The sequence below is a fragment of the Notamacropus eugenii genome, chromosome 6 (assembly GCF_028372415.1).
Source record: "Notamacropus eugenii isolate mMacEug1 chromosome 6, mMacEug1.pri_v2, whole genome shotgun sequence".
Taxonomy (NCBI): Eukaryota; Metazoa; Chordata; class Mammalia; order Diprotodontia; family Macropodidae; genus Notamacropus; species Notamacropus eugenii.
The window spans coordinates 137,446,829-137,463,228 of NC_092877.1; the positions used below are offsets into that span (position 1 = coordinate 137,446,829).

The window sequence follows — 16,400 nt, forward strand, 5'->3', positions numbered from 1 at the left end:
GTGGACAACAAAGGTGGAAAGAGCCGCAAAAAGGGCTCGGCAGCCATCACACCAAAGGGGCTGGTCCTCCCTGAACACACCGTATACCCAGTCAGTTGAGCTTACTATATGCCAGACTCTGTGCTAAGCGCTGGAAATACAAAAAGAGGCAAAAATCTTTGCTCTCAAGGAACTCATACTTTAATGGAGAAGATAAGCAAATGGATATGTACAAACAAGCTATATGTAGGATAAATAGGAAATAATTAACAGAGGGAAGGTGTTAGAATTAAGAGGGGTTGGGAGCTGTTTCTTGTAGAATGTAGAATTGTAGTTGGCACTTGGAGGAAGCCAGGAGAGGCAGGAGATGGAGATGAGGAGGGAAAACACTGTAGGCATGTGGGTTAGCGAGAGGAAATGGCCAGAGCTGAGAGATGGGGTGTCTTGTTTTAGCAACAGCCAGCAGGCCAGTGTTACTGGATGGAAAAGTAAGTGGAGACCAGGAAGACAAAAGAACACTGAAAAAGGGTGTGTGTGTGTGCGTGTGTGTGTCTAGGTAATGAAGGTCTTGGAAGAGAGCCACAGGAGTTTGAGAAGGGGAGATATGGCTGCATCTGTGCTTTCAAGAAAACACTTTGCTGTCTGAATGAAGGATGGATTGGAGCAGGGAGAGACCTGAGGCAGGCTGACCCACCAGCTGCTATGCCGACAGTCCAGGCGCAGGGTAATGAGGACCTGCATCAGGGTGTGGTGGCAGTATCAGAGGAGAGAAGGGATTGTACTTGAAAAATGTTGCAAGGTTGAAATCGACAAACCTTGGCAACAGTTGCAGGATGGCTGCGAGTGGGACCACAATGAGTAGGTTACAGATGGTAAAGAAAGACTTGAATTTAGTGAGAGGGCAGCGGAAAAACAGACAACACTTCAACTCTGACTACGAAATGCTGCCAGCGCTCCTGCACCCCACTCCTAAGGTGTGGGCAGGGGGTGCCCCTGCTGCATGCGCACGCACTGGTCTGTGCTGGGGAACATCTCCCTAGGCTGCGCTGCCTGGAAGCTCGGATGGGTCGAGGCGCCTGGCAGGTGGCAGTTGGTTTCCAAGATGCTGTCGTCAAGGAGACCGCCCGAGCGTCCCCAGGACACAAAATCCAGTTCAGAGCTAGACTCCGCCCCCTTCCCCCAAGGCGATAGGGCAGGCCCCGGACCAATAAGGGAGGAGTAAGGCGGGGCAGGGCGGTGGCGGGCGGGCTCCGGGACCGACTTCCGGGTCACAGGGCATGGCGGTGAGAAGGCTGAGAGCGGCGTCGTTTCCGTCCGTAGCTGGCTGACGGCAGCGGCAGCAGGAGCGGCAGCAGCGGCGGACACGGGAGCGGGGGTCACGAGTCAGTCCCAGCTCCCGCTCCTTCTTCCAAGAATGTGAGGAGGCTGCCCTGGACTCTCCCGCCCCCTCAGCCCCTTTGTCCTCAGGCGGCCCGACCCTCTCGGGTCTCGCGGGGTTCGAGGAGAAGGGGCGCGAGATCCGGATTTCTCGTCTCTCTTGGGAGGGAAAAAGGGGCGTGGGGCGACGGAACCGGAGTACGCATGCGCTAGCTCTGGAGGCCAGCGGGGCTCCACCCCCAGCTAGTCCCTGTCAGTTTCCCCTACCTCAGTTTCCTTGTCTGTAAATGAGTTTGTGGACGAATGACCTTGAAGGTCCCGGCTTAAGCCTTTGCTTCTCTCAGCCCAAAGGGCTGCGGGCCGGTCCCCAGGGGGGACCGCAGTGGTGAGAACAGCTGGAAAGAGGACACGTGGAATCCGGGATAAATCCCTTTTTTCTCAGTCTCACTTTTGTGTAAGGTTCAGAGTCGGACGCATATAATATCTGCGACCCTAAAAGAGTCGGGGGGCGGTTTGGGTTATAAAAGCTCTGGGCTCGTGTGCCTTGGCACCAGCTCCACCTTCCCTAATCGTTGCCTGCTCCAGTCCTCTTCATTTTTCTGATGAGGACACTGAGGGCCCAAGTGGTGAAGTGATAGCCCAGATGATAATAAACTGAAATTCTTATTGTGCTTTCGTGTATACAAAGTTTTTCCAAAACCATGTGGAGTGGGCATGGCAAGGAGTCATCAAAGCCAGAGTTCAAACCAGACTTCAGTTGCAGTATGTTTCTTCTACTAATTCCACCAGAAGCACCTCTTCAGCCAGCTTTTGGTGCCGATGTATCAGAAGTCAAGCGTATGGGGATTGTGCCTTGACTGTCAGGATTGAATTTAATTATTTCTTGCTAGTGCAGCTGGGAGCTCAGTATGGAAAGTTTGAGGGCAGAAATGAAACTTGATGGTTTCATTTTACCCTATGTGGTATTGGTGTCCCTCAAAATACTGTGATACTGTGATACTGTATTAGTTTTTCAGAATCAGAAAGGCTATTTCTTGTAAGAAGAGCCCTAGACTGAGTCAGAAGTCATTTGGGATAAAATTTCTGCTTCTATTGAGCCCTATCTCACCTCTCTGTGCCTGCTTACCTTATTTTCTTTTCTTACCTTTAAAATGAGGTAATATTTGTTTCCTTACTTGTAAAATGGGATAATGCTTGTTTCCCTTTCTGCAAAATGGGGTATTTCTATTTATCTCATAGGATTGTGAAGATTGAATGAGGTTTGTAAAATGTTGCATAAAATTAAAAACCCTAGCGAACAGTTATTAGTGTTCAAGTTGTTCACTTTTAGATAGAAAATCTGGACTCAACACAAGGGACCGTATATGTTGAACATCTGTGCTTAAGCTAAACAATCTGTTCACAGTCCCTAGTGTTTTTTGGTATTGGTTTTTGCTTAGCCATATTAATTCACTGTAGGTGGATGCTGCATTTTAAGGAAACTAGGGAAATTATCTTGCTCTATGAAAACCACTGTACTAGTGAAAAGGATAGTGATAGGGATTAGACCTATGGTTTCTCTAGTACAGGTAACGTCCCTAATGTGGAAATTCATCTTCCATTTCAGGTTCACACCTCTTTAACTCTGTTTTAGTTATCAGTAAATATATATTTTAAAGTAACAATTTGCTACACAGAAAAGACTGCATCCCTTTGTTGAATTGGTACAGCCAGAACAATTGCTAGAACAAGAATTTAGTACCCAGGGTTGAGTTGTAGAATTATAATTCACCACTGAATTGAGTTGTAGAATTATAATTCACTACAGCTCATCAAAGCTGGTCTGATTTTTTAAGTTCATTTTGAGAAAAATAAATGTTTGTTTTTAATTTATTTCACTAATGGGATCTACTTTTTTATATTGAACCTTTTAGTTTATCTTCCTGAATGCTTAAATAAAAAGTCATCAAATAAATATATATTTGCAGAAGCAAATATTTTTTAATGGAACTTAGAATTTGGTTAACCAGTTAAAGTATAATTTTTATTGTCACAAAACTTGATTTCAATTATTTTTCATATGTTTTGTAATTTTCCTTTTGCCAGAAAATGTTTATTTCCATGTGGCAGTACCTGTATCGACATTTTTTTCGATTTTGGATGAAGTGGATCTTTCGGGTAATCACCAGAAAATGTGAACTGCAGCGCATCTGTGAGGGTTTTGTAGGTGGAGAAAGAACATACAGGATAGGTAATATATTTTTAAAGTAAAAAACTTCAGCACATGTGTTTAATATAGTAGATTCACTTGGTGGTTACTTGTTTCCTGGGTTATAGGCACACTTTGGCAAAAAACAGAATTCTATTTATTTTCATAATTTTCTCCCCTGTTCCCCTTCCCTGTATGGAAGAATGCCTAGATCCAACTGTACCTCTACATTAGGCAACCTTTAGTCTTTGAGATTGTTAACACTATAATCAGTAGTATAGTTAATTATAATTTAGATCTGCTTAAACAACTTTTCTTCCTTAATCAGTTCCACAGTACTTGAAGAATGCTTTAAATAAGATTGCAGGTGTGTGCTAGAAACTGGGAGATAATTTTTATGTGATTGAAAAGTTGTGTTTATGTTTACTTTTCTTTCCCTTTAAGTTTATGGTATGAAAAGTAAGAAGGTATCTTTAGTCTAATGTAAGAATGGCTAGCCACAGGCCCCATTTATTACTCTTCTATGCCACTGTTTTGAACTCTGATGGGACTGTAAACTCAGTCCCCTGGGGGGGACCCAGAAAAGATAAGCACGGAGTGAGACTCAGAGGTAGAGGACTATACTGACAGCTTTTCTCTTGGTCTAGTGGTAATCAGTTGGCGACTCATTTTTATTTAATCCTTTGCTTGCTTTGGCAAAGAGCTAAATATCTTATTTTTAAGATGCCTCTAACAGCATTGCTAATTGAGAGAAAGAGGGTACCTGCTAGGAGAAATCTGTAGAAAAAACATTTTATTTTCTTCTTAGACTATAGGGAAAGAAAAGACTCCATTGGTAACAAAGTTCTTTACATTTACCAGTGCCATGAGTAGGTGGGGGGGCAGGGATTGCTAAGAATTTTCAAAGTGACGCAGCCTTTTTCATGTCTGGTGATATTGCAGTTGTTTAGTCAGGTCATGTGAAGAAACTTTACTTATGCAGCCTGCCCTTATTCCCTCAAGTCCAGCATCGACCCAGTGGAGTATATCATGTAGTAAAGAGGGTATCCTCACTACATTTCTGAGGTTAGTGTAGTTCCTGGGCTTTTGTCTAGACGAGAGTAGGCCTAGATGAATTTGCTTTGATCTGGAGGCCATTAGTGATGTGGACCGTTCCTGATAATTTCAAAGAATTGTATAATCCATAGATCCCTTCGTTTGCATAGACTTGTTTTAATTCAGGACCCTGGCATCATCTGTGGTCTATTATAGAAATAACTTGAAACAAACCACTTTTTTTCCCTGAGATTTTAGAAACAGTAATCACCCAGACCTTCTGTGCTGGGCAAGGACTGGATTTGTTTTGAAGTTGCAGCATGGTAACCTTGCTATGCTTTTATCCAGTGAAGCCTCACATCAGAGAGGTTCCCCCCCTTGTTTTCAATTAGATTACTTAGTTCTTATAATGGTACTTTTGGAGGTTATCTTATCAAAAAATTTGGTTTTTTTGACCCATATTGAATTTATCATGTAACTGTTAAAATACTTTGGTACTGAAGTTGATATTTTGACTATAATAATAAAGTTTATAGGCATAAATTTGCTAATTTGCATTTAGGTCATATGATTCTTTTTTTCATTTCAGAAAACGCTTTGGCCCTCTCGAAGAATCAGGTAGGATCATGTCAGAACTGGGCGTCTGACACTGTGCATCGGCTTGGAGACGCATGTGTATATAGTGCTTTAGAATTCTAACAGACTCCTTTATTTCAGAATTTGATGTTTTCATTGTCATTAGGCTGTACGCATCAACACAATTACTGTTAAGTCAGCTTTTCCTTTTTTCATTTGTTATATGTCTTTTAAAAATGTTTTCATGAATAAGTAAGACATTAAAAATAGAATTAATTGTTAATTAATTAATTGCTATTCATAAAGATTCTTCTTGGCTTGACATTGGTAAAAACTAGCTTTTTGAAAGTATAGAACTTTGGGAGGAAGACGTCCCACAGATTCCCATGGTCTCACAGAATGTTAGAGCTGGAAGGAACCATAGAGATCCATCCATTTTTTTTTAAATGAATGAGGACACTCAAGGCCAAGAAACTGGCCTAAGTTTATGTCTGTGTGTGTGTGTGTGTGTGTGTGTGTGCGTGTGGTGTGTGTGTGTGTGTGGTGTGGTGTGTGTGTGGTGTGTGTGTGTGTGTGTGTGTGGTGTGTGTGGTGTGTGTGTGTGTGGTGTGTGTGGTGTGTGTGTGTGTGGTGTGTGTGTGTGTGTGTGTGTGTGTGTGTGGTGTGTATGTGTGTGTGTGTGTGTGTGTGTGTGTGTGTGGTGTGTGTGTGTGTGTGTGTGTGTGTGTGTGTGTGTGTGTGTAGTTTATATAACCAGTCAGGGATAGTGCTGGAAGCTTCTTGGAGATTCTGTACCTCAGGGTGGATGGCTAGCTTGGTCTGAAATAGGAGAGGGTAGACTCAGCCAATTACAGAAGACTGTGCTCTCTACATTAATTTCCTGTAGGGTTCCAGTTCTCAAATTTTTAAAAAGTATAGGTGGTTGTGGTGGATTAAAAAATTGTAGATTATTGTGTTTGCTATTTTTTATTACTACCAAAAATCTTAGCACAATTAATGAAGAAGAACATTACTTTTGGTGAGCTGCCAGTTATATAGAGTAGAAGAAAAATATTTATGTCCGAAAAAATTTGCAAACATTGCCAGGTTATAAAGGAAGCCAACTCAGTTGAATGACTTGATCTCAGTAAGTTAAATAGCCTGTAGTCCCATGGGACCACACTTTGGGAGCTATTGCTACCTGGGTTAGGAATGAGCACCTCTTGACTTCCCCTGGATCATTTGCACTGCTAGCACCCTCTCAAGAAGCACACCTAAAGTCCCCATACACTCCTACCAAACAGAATCACCTGAGACCCCTCTGGGAGTTGGCAGTCGGAGAAGGAAAGGAATGGCATGCACATGAAACTTATACTGGGTTGAAAAGCACCGACTTTTTTTTTATTTGATAATTTGTCAAAACAAAAAGTTGTGGAATCACCTGTTTGATTTTGACATTCGATGAACTGAATGCCATATCATGGACTCTTTGTAACTAAATTTGACTTCAACAAAATAATTGAGGTCTCCAGGGTTTGTTAACATATAGCAGAAGCATTGTAGCAGGCTGGATAGGGGTCTGACCTTGAAGCCAGGAAGATCTGGGTTCATATTCTGCCTCTGAGGCAGCTTCTAGGATTGTGGGCACTTCACTTGATATCTGAGTGTCCTAGGTAACTCTCTAAGGCTTTAAGGTACAGAAGAGTTCCTGAGAGGCCTAAGTGCATGGAGTGCCTATGCCAAGAATTCTCCACATTGATAGGATGACATCATAGGTCCAGACCAAAATCTGCCTTCTCCACCTAAACAAAAATAAAAACAGTGTTCTACTTAAGAAAACAAAACAAAGCATTATCTTTTCAGATTAATAACCACATCTGTGGTTCTTACCCCCCAGAAGCTTTTGATCTAGGATAGTAGAACTGACATGCAAACCTTTTTACCAGAAAGCAGTTAAATGCTAGACAGTGTTACTTGCTATGTACACCAAGAATTCAGAGAAAACTGATTGTGAGCCAGGGTGGTTGTAGGTAGTTAAAGAAAAGTACTTGAGTATGTACAGTTTTAATAGTGTCTAGATTTTGAGCTAGGAGAATAACAGTTGCTCATAATTCTTCTGTGCCTAAAGTGTTGCAAAGAGTTTCTTCACAACAGCCCTTGTAGAAAGGTGCTAGAAGTGGGAATATGCCCATTTTATCACTAAGGAAACTGAGACCCAGGCAGGTTAAGATCCTAGCCCATGGTCTTTTCAACCATTGTGTGTCAGGTGGCGTTCAAATCCAGTGCTCAAGTGCTTGTACCACCTTCGCCTGCAAACTTCTGCCTGTGTTGACTTGAAGAGAATTTTGAAGGTCTGGACTAGGGGTGGGGAACCTGCAACCTGGAGGCCACAAGAAGCTGCAGGTTCTCCACTCCTGGTCTGGATTATATGAGGAAATTAACAGATTAAACAATTATGTGCTTGCTAGGTGCTAGGCACTGTGTTAAGCCTATACTAAAGTTGCCAGTGCATGGAAAAATCTTTTGTTTATAAATTTTAATAATATGTGACATATACCATATTTTATTCTTATATACCATGATTAGTGAAATCAGTTCAGTTTTTATAATTGAAAATTTGTGAAAATGCTACTGACCTTCACTATATACCTTTTGCTCTATGAAGAAAGGATTTACTCTGTAAGTGAACAGTGAGAAATAACATTTAAAATATGTTTTTTAAAAAATTATTTATATTTAGTTATCAACATTCACTTCCATAAACTTTTAAGTTTTCAGTTCCACTCCTCCCTTTTCCCTTCCCCAAGATGTTGTGCAAACTGATGCAGGCTGTGTACCTTCATATTAAACATATTTTCATATTAGTTATCTTGTAAAGCAGTGTTAGAACCAAAGGGAGGAACTGTGAGAAAAAAGAAACAACAAAACAACAAAAGAAAAAAGAGATCAAATAGTCTGCTTCCATCTGCATTCAGACTCTACAGTTCTTCTGGATGTGAACAGCATTTTCCATTATGAGTCTTTTGGAGTTGTCTTAGATCCTTGCATTGCTGAGAAGAGCTAAGTCTTTGAAAGTTTGTCATCGGACAGTGTGTGCAGTGTTCTCCTGGTTCTGCTCACTTCATTCAGCATCAGTTCATCTAAGTCTTTTCAGATTTTTCTGTAGTCTGCCTGCTCATCATTTCTAATAACACAAGAGTATTCCATTACATTCGTATACCACAACTTGTTCAGCCATTTCCCAATTGATGGGCATCCCCTCCATTTCTAATTTTTGGCCACCACAAAAAGAACTGCTGTTAATATTTTTGTACATGTGGGTCCTTTTCCTTTTTTTATAATCTCTTTGAGATACAGACCTAGGAGTGGTACTGCTGGGTCAAAGGGTATGCACAGTTTTGTAGCCCTTTAGGCGTACTTCCAAATTGCTCTCCAGAATGATTGGATCACAACTCCATCAACAACGCATTAGTGTTCCAACTCTTCCACATCTCCAACATTTATCATTTCCCTGTTTTGTCATGTTAGCCAATGATAGGTGCCATATGGTTCAATTCATTTAAAAATTACTCATTTACATATAATGAGGAAAGTTATATATAAAGACAATATTTGTTGAATTGAAGATGATTATAGAATTTTTTGTGGGTGGATTGTGTCCTTAAAGAACTTTTAGATGAAAACTTGCCATAGGACCATGTACATTAGACAACAGGTATATAAGAACAGTAAAGTGCCGTAATGGGGCCAGACTCCAGTGTTGTCACCCAGGAGCGTCAGTCTCCTCGTACTTGTGTATATGAGATACTTGTAAACTTTAAAGTGCTGTATAAATGTCAGCAGTGGTCCAGATTTATGAATCTTTTATTTATGTAAACCTTTCTTGAACATATTTTCCTTTTATCTTCATCTACCTCCCAAGTAGGGAGCATATAAATTTGCCACTTGTTGGGTACAGCAGTGCATTTGTTTGTTCTTAGGTACTAATAAAAGCTTCAGCGACTGTCCCTTAGTTCTGCACTTCGAGGATTTTAAGAATAAATCCTTCTTGATCCTTTTTTTGTGTCTAGCCTTTATGATTTTGTGGCCTTTGATCATGGATTCTTTCAGTCTTCATATTTTGTGGAGGAAATTATTTTTTAGTCTCAAACTTTACATATTGCCTACTAGTCAGACTCTTCTTTTTCTTTCAAATGTTGTATATTGCTTTCCCTTTAAGCAACTTATGCTACTAAAAGTGGATAATTTTGTGGAGGGAGGTAACAGTAATAACTAGGAAATCAGGGGAGGCTGAAGATAGTTCACACTTTTTGAAGGAACATAGTAAAGATTCTGAAATTTGGAGTGGGGAAGGCAAGGTGTTCTAGTATTTTGTGACAGCTTGGACAAGCCCGTGGAGGGTTTGTGGAGAAAACAGGCATGGAGACTGTTGTGTGCAGCATGACTCCCAGGGATTAGCGTTTTCTCTCTCAGGTTTTAAAACCACAGCTTTTACACTTGTCAGTTACTGAGAAGTGTACTTAAATGATCCTAGCTTCAGAATTGGATGTAAAATGAAATTAGTGACATTTTCAGTTTAAAAATGATCAAGTTTTTCTCTGATCCAGTTCTTCCTCTGACTTTCCTTTTCTTTAAGGCCATTTCATTTATTTATTTATTGTTCTTTTGTGTTTTTTTAAGGCCACTTTAATTCTCCTAGTCATGCAGGTTTGTCACCTCATAGGCACCTCATGCCTCTGAGGTCTCCCTGTCTCAGATGTCTATAGGTAAAATATTGTGTATTATATTATTATTGCATATTATAATATATTGTATGTATTGGAATTCTGTCACTCTAGTTATCCATATTTGTCCCCTTTTCTCTATTCACATGGCTACAGTTATATCAGGCCCTTATTGCTTCTCACCTGGACTTCTGTAACAGCCACCCAATTCCTTATTTCATTCTCTCAGTTATCTTACATTTATGTATTTGTGCTTCTTATGTAAGCTTGAGGTAGGAATTACTTTGTTTTTGTCTTTGTATCCCCAGGGCCTGGCATAGTGTCTAGCACATAATAGCTCTTTAATGTTTAACATATGTTGAACTGAATTAATTTAATGTCTCAAACCCTCTTGTTATGTTTTAGCTTATAGTTGTTAACTGTAAGTTTTGTATTCTTGTCTTCTTTTTAAAATATTAATAGGTTTTACAAAATGCTACATTTGTCAATCATAGTGAAGTAGAAGGATGTATAGAAGACATAATGAAGGAAAAGAATATTAACCCAAAAAAGGACAGAAGGTATGGAAGCTGCTTGGTTAATATTTTTTGTGTTTCTGTTTAATTGTTCCTGGATAATTAGTATCCTGTGAATTATAGATGTTATAAAATTGGAGAGGTGGGGCTGGAGATAGTCTAACCTAGACTTTTCATTTATCAGGCAAAGAAACTGAGGCATAGAGAATTTAAGAGACTTGCCCAAGGCTACAGTTATTTAGTGGTCGAAGCAGAACTATTAGTTCTGGTTTCAAATTCAGTGTTCTTTCAGTCTATCCCAAGAGTTCCTTAGGATGAACTATTAATTACTTTACCAATATAGATTTGTCAAGAAGAGTGTTGAAATCCAAGTGATCATAGGCAAAGGTCATTTGTGGAATTAAAAGATGTAAAGTGCCTTTTACTTCTTTTCCTTAGATTTATCATTTTCCTGTTAACCTCTTGCAAGGTGCTGTACTTGCTAATATGGAGGATGGGAAGAGGTAGCCAGTATTTACTCAGGACAGGCTGCCATGGTGGACCATTTTGGCAGTCTGGTGAAGCCTGTGGGCATGATATTTTTAAATGCATAAGATAAAACACATAAAGGAGACTAAAAGTTCATGTACCTCTGGTTATGGACCCTAATATTTTTTGTCCTGTCTTGGAAAATAGTCTTCATTACTCAAAGTGTTGTTTTGTTGTCTGTGTAGGCCTGCCATTTAATGGCAGAATAGGTCATCTTAGGCTTTTTGACTCAGGAAAGTAAAATAATATTGTCTGTGCTCTCAAGTTGCTTCTAGTCTAGTGGTAGATGAATCAAGTACATAGCCACAGTAAAAGGAAATGTAAAGTCTGTGTCATGACTGGTATAAGGAAAGTACTCTTGGGAATTCAGAGGAGGTAGAAATTACTTCTGTGTTAGAGAGTCTGCAGCTCCATAGAGGATGTGGTGTTGGAACTGACCTTGAAAGAGCAATAGGATTTCAGTAGGTGGAAGTAGGGCTGGAGAGTAGGAGTTCTTATGTGCAGGCAGTTTGTAAAAAAATCAGATTGGGCTTCAGAGGTGGGGAGCCTGCAGCCTTGAGGCCACATGTGGCCTTCTAGGTTCTTCAGTGTGGCCTTTTGACTGAGTCCAAGTTTTACAGAACAAATCCTTTTAATTAAGGGAATTTGTTCTGTGAAGTTTAGATTCAGTCAAAGGGCTGCCTCTTGAGGACCTAAAGGGCCACATGTGGCCTTGAGCTTGCAGGTTTCCTTCTCCTGGGCTACATCTTCTATAAAGTCTGTTGTATCTTTAAATTTTTTGAAAAGAGAGGGTGGGAAGTTTCAAAGTGTATTTGGGGAATATTGAAGACCAGTTTGAATGAAGTGTAGTCTCACAGAGCAGCACGTAACACTGAAAGTGTTGAATGCCTTACGTATCAGACTAAGGAAGAAGTTTGGACTTTTTGTTAGGCTCTAGAGCTTTTGTTATGGTTGAAGGTAAAATGTTGAAGGTAAAATGCTCATAATGAGGTTCTTCTGGTATTTCTGGTAGTACTGAATTTCATGACATATCAAGCATTATAACAAGACAAGCATATAATCAGCTTTCCTTTTGCTATAAAAGAATTTTCTGCTTTGCACAAAAGGATACTTTACTCTTAAGCTCCCTGGTTAACTTCCTTAGCAGGAGTAAGATGGTGTAAAGCAGCCTCAGCGTTTTGACTTAAATAACTACAACCTTAGCCAAACTGTTCTTCTTGCTGGCATTTTTTCATCTTTTCTCCCATCTCTGTTCTTTGCCTAGGCTGTCCCTTATTCTTCAAATGCTCTCCCCTTTCACCTCCACATTGTAGACTTCCCAAGTGTTCTTCAAAACTTAGCTCAAGTTGGGTAAAAAGTGATTAGGTTTCTTTTGCCAAAGACTGTGCTTTTGAATCTTGCCCCATACCCCCATTCTCTTTGGTTTTGTCCTTTGATTTCTGCCCATTGCCAGTTTGCATGCCCAGGTTGTGCAAGTGTATGATCAAGTTCAGCTTAGTGTGAGAAAATCTTGATTTCAAACTGTAAAATGTGAGTCATATCACAAATACAACCCACATTGCTCAGTGTTGCAGGGATTGAAAAGCACTAAATAGTTCCTTCCTAAGTGCTGCTTGTTGTCACTCTCCTTTAGTTTGCAGGCTCCTCTTGCAGGGAGGGAGTTAAGGTCTTCTGTTCTCTGGAGATCTGAGTTCATTTGTTTTGAAGCTGTGCTGATCTAGGACTGTTTCCTCTCCCAGGTTGCCTGGGAAATCTTACCATTCCTCTCTGTGGCCTTTTTGCTTCAGCTTTCTGGACTCTAGCAGTGCTTCTTACCCTGCTCTGGCGCACTCAGCCTGTCATGGATCATCCCACTTGTCTTTTTCATTGATCTGCTGTTCTCATGGCGTCCATTACTCTTTTAAGTTTTGTTTTTCTTGTCTTCTTGCATGGATTACATGTTAGCTTTTTATAGCTCTCCCCCTATTATTTATTTTCCCCAACTTATCTATCATTTGCCTTAAAATAATTCCACCTAGTGCTTCATGCATGATAACATATTTGCATGTGAAAGGCAAACAATATTGACTTGCATTAAGCATGTAAAAACACATAGCCCACATTTGAGGAGGTGTTACTTTCTCACAGTTAGGTGTTGTCACCCCTCTCTATTCTTGTCCTCCTTCACAGCTGTCCTTTTATTTCCTTCTTTCCTTTATACTGCTTACTATATAATGTTATATACCAAACAGGCAATGAAATGTTTACTTGAATTGAAAGTCATGGAATGCCAGTAAACCAGCCAGTTTATGGTGAGCTTAGCTGGTAATCTTTGAATGGTGACTACTTTCTTTTTCTCATGCGTGACAAAGCCATCTTCCCAAACTTTTTTTTTCCTCTTTATACATTTCAGGTTTAAAATCCGAATGAAAGCCTGCTTATTGCAGATATCTGGCTATAAGCAGCTCTATCTGGATGTTGAAAATGTGAGAAAAAGTCCTTATGATTCCAATAACCAGCACCATGAGGAGCTACTAATGAAGGTGAAATTATTTTATTATCTATTTGGAACTATTGAAGTCTAGGAAAGAGACTCCATTAAAGAATCAAAATGCCTAAAGGTGTGCCTTTGGATTGTGGAGTTTTATACATTTCTTCTGTTAAAGATATGTTTTTCTTTAGTTGCATTTCAGTGACATTTGAATTTTTAACCTACATTTTAGTGCCTACTGTTTGTCATGTAGAAATATTATTTAGAATATTATGTAGAAATATTATTTGTTTTAATTTTCTTTAAAGAAATATCCAAATGGAATTTTTTTGCTAACTTCAGATCTTTTCTCACTTGTGTACAAAATATACAAGTAAACTAGACATTCTTTTCATTCCACTCCCAAGTATGAGTGTTTTCTTTCAGAGTACTGTTGACATAGCAGCCCTTCTGACATTTTGTGTGGTGTTATTCAGTACTGAATATATTACAAATCTGGTAAATATATTTGAAAATTAGAACAGTTGGGTAGGAACATTTTCTTATTTCACATCACTGAAAAACTTAGGTTCATGATTACTGATGGGAGACCTTCTTGCAGTGTTAAAATCACAGACCTCCAATGATGTCAAATTTAAACTGTTACAAAAGGATCCCTGTGAATTATATATTGACTTAGAAAACTACATACTGACATTAGCTATGTTATATTGTATTTTTATTTTGCTAAATATTTCCCCAGTTACAGTTTAATCTGGTTCCTGTACTTAGGAGTGTCTTTACTCAGGAACTTTGAGAAAGAATTCACTCTGAATCTCTAGGATTGTACAACAGTAGGTCCCTGCCCAAGCACCACTTAATGGGTATTTTTTGGGCCCTCCTGCCTCAGAGTGAATGTAAATAGCGACTGTTTGTCTTTTGGCCAACAGCCCTGAGGGTCTTCCTCTGTCAGTTGGATTTTTTTATTATTATTATTAAAGGAGCCATCCCTTAACTCCTTAAAGCAGCCTATTCAGTGAATGGGTGTTACCTCACTCAAAGTGAGAACTTGAAAGGACCTTAACTTAAAAGGACCAAGGTTCCCCCACTGCATCCTGGACCATCTCCAATTATCCTGATCCATATCTGGCCACTGGACCCAGATGGCTCTGGAGGAGAAAGTGAGGCTAGTGACCTTGCACAGCCCTGCCTCACTTAAATCAGAGTCAGTTGGTCCTCTTCAAGAACAAAAGACAAACCACACACACAACTCAGGAGCGTGCACCATTGGTCTAGGCCATCCATTTTGCAGGTGAGGAAGTTGAGGTCTGGAGAGACTTCTGACTTGCCAAAGGTTTTTTATCTGGGTAGTGGGCAGAGTTGGACCTAGAACTCAGATCTCTTAACTCCACATCCAGTGTGCTTTCTACTTCATCATTAGTGATGACTGCTACCTCTTCGTCTATGTGAAGGGACTTGACCCCTGTTTCTTTTTTTTCCTGTTTAGGGTCATTCATCCACAGAGAGTCACCAAGAACCATATATAAGTAAAAAAGTAGCTCACAGTTAAATTAGGAAAGAAAGAAATCTAAAACCTTCCATTGCATAAAGATGACTTTAAAATTGAGGACTGAAGTGGAAAGCTTCATTTATTTCATAGACTTAAAAATAGAGTTGACTTTTATGTGGGATAACATAATGGCTTGGGGGGGTAGGGCACTTGCATCTGTCCATCTGTCCCCCATTTTTTGTTCTCTCCATCATGCCCCTAAACAACTCTACTCACTGGCTGATGCTGGTGCATTGGTTTTCATCCTTTTAAGTAAATAAATACAGTTCATTCCAACCCACACTGATGTCTTTAGCTCTGAGATGGTGCTCCCAAGGGTGACTGAAGCTCATCCCCTACTAGTCCAGCCAGTACTCAAATTGTAGAGAATTTAGCAACTTTCTCCCTTTCTCTCCCATCCCCAGAATAGGATTCAGACTAGCCAATGACTTTTCCACTCCTGCCTGCCCCCAACCAGAGTTACCCGCTGGGAGCTTACTACAAAATCTCTACTTAAGGTGGGAATGTCGTTGTATTACTTGATAGAAAACGGAAGGGACAGGGTGGCCAGTGGGCAGTCTTAGAAACTTACTGTGGATCACATAAAAAGAAGTTCAGAGCCAGATGGTCTCCACAGATCTAGAGATTTTTTTTTAAACTAATTTCTAAATCAGGGTCAGAATGTCAGTTTTCACTGACGTAGCAAAATATTGTGTGCATCAGGAGTGGCTTTTTAAAAAATTTAAGATGTCTTGATTTTGTTAGTGAAATGAAAAGAATTAATTTTGTAATAACTTTTGTGTTTTAACTGGACTTTATTACTTTTCTTGCTAAATTTTGCCCATCTGGTCTTTGTATGAGGCTCACTAAAATAGAGTAGAAAAAGCCTGGTGACTGTTCTGTGTGATATGTCTGTTGTTGGTATTCATTTGTTTTAAGTTTAATAGCTCCCGTTGTGCTATACTTTTTTTTATGACAAGATTACTGATCCCAACCTCTTTCCTCCTCCTAATTAAGGATTAGAATGACTTTAATCCTCCTTACAACCTGCCTGTATGCTTAAGCAGATTTCTTGCAAAGCACGATGTTGGATGTTGTATAAGGAAAAAGTGGCTAACAGCTGAACTTTGACTTGGGCTTGGACTCATTTCTTTAGGGCAGGAGCTCTTAATCTTCTTTGTGACATGGGTCCTGGGGTAGTCTGGTGAAGCCCAAGGACCTTTTAGCAGAATTGTTTTCAAATGCATAAAATATGATAGGATTACAAATAAACTGATTATATTTAAATATAGTTATCAAAATATTAAAAAACAGTTTCCCAGATCCCAGCTTAAGAACCTCTGCTCTAGTGTATATGCTACAATTGATAACTCAGTGTATTAGATTTCTGTGTATTATTTGTTACTTTTTGAAGATTTTCTCATTTATTTGGCTTATTTCACTTGGAATAATCAATTAGAGGAAAAACTTAATTATTAACCAGATTGAAAGTCAGTATTCT

General features: G+C 39.7%; 1 protein-coding gene across 2 annotated transcripts in view; it reads left to right on the forward strand.

Annotated features, from left to right (window-relative positions):
* The first annotated feature begins 1,259 nt into the window (after positions 1-1,259).
* The window catches only part of ELMOD2 (ELMO domain containing 2), a 29,329-nt gene continuing 14,188 nt past the window's right edge, over positions 1,260-16,400 (forward strand). The window contains exons 1-5 of one of the 2 annotated variants that reach the window (XM_072621106.1): positions 1,260-1,395; positions 3,442-3,586; positions 5,169-5,197; positions 10,321-10,418; positions 13,294-13,423. In XM_072621106.1, coding sequence (XP_072477207.1) covers positions 3,445-3,586; positions 5,169-5,197; positions 10,321-10,418; positions 13,294-13,423 — 399 coding nt within the window. In that variant the 5' untranslated portion in view covers positions 1,260-1,395; positions 3,442-3,444. Of the gene's footprint in view, positions 1,396-1,503; positions 1,811-3,441; positions 3,587-5,168; positions 5,198-10,320; positions 10,419-13,293; positions 13,424-16,400 lie in introns of those variants that run through there. The other variant, XM_072621105.1, reaches the window with a different exon arrangement.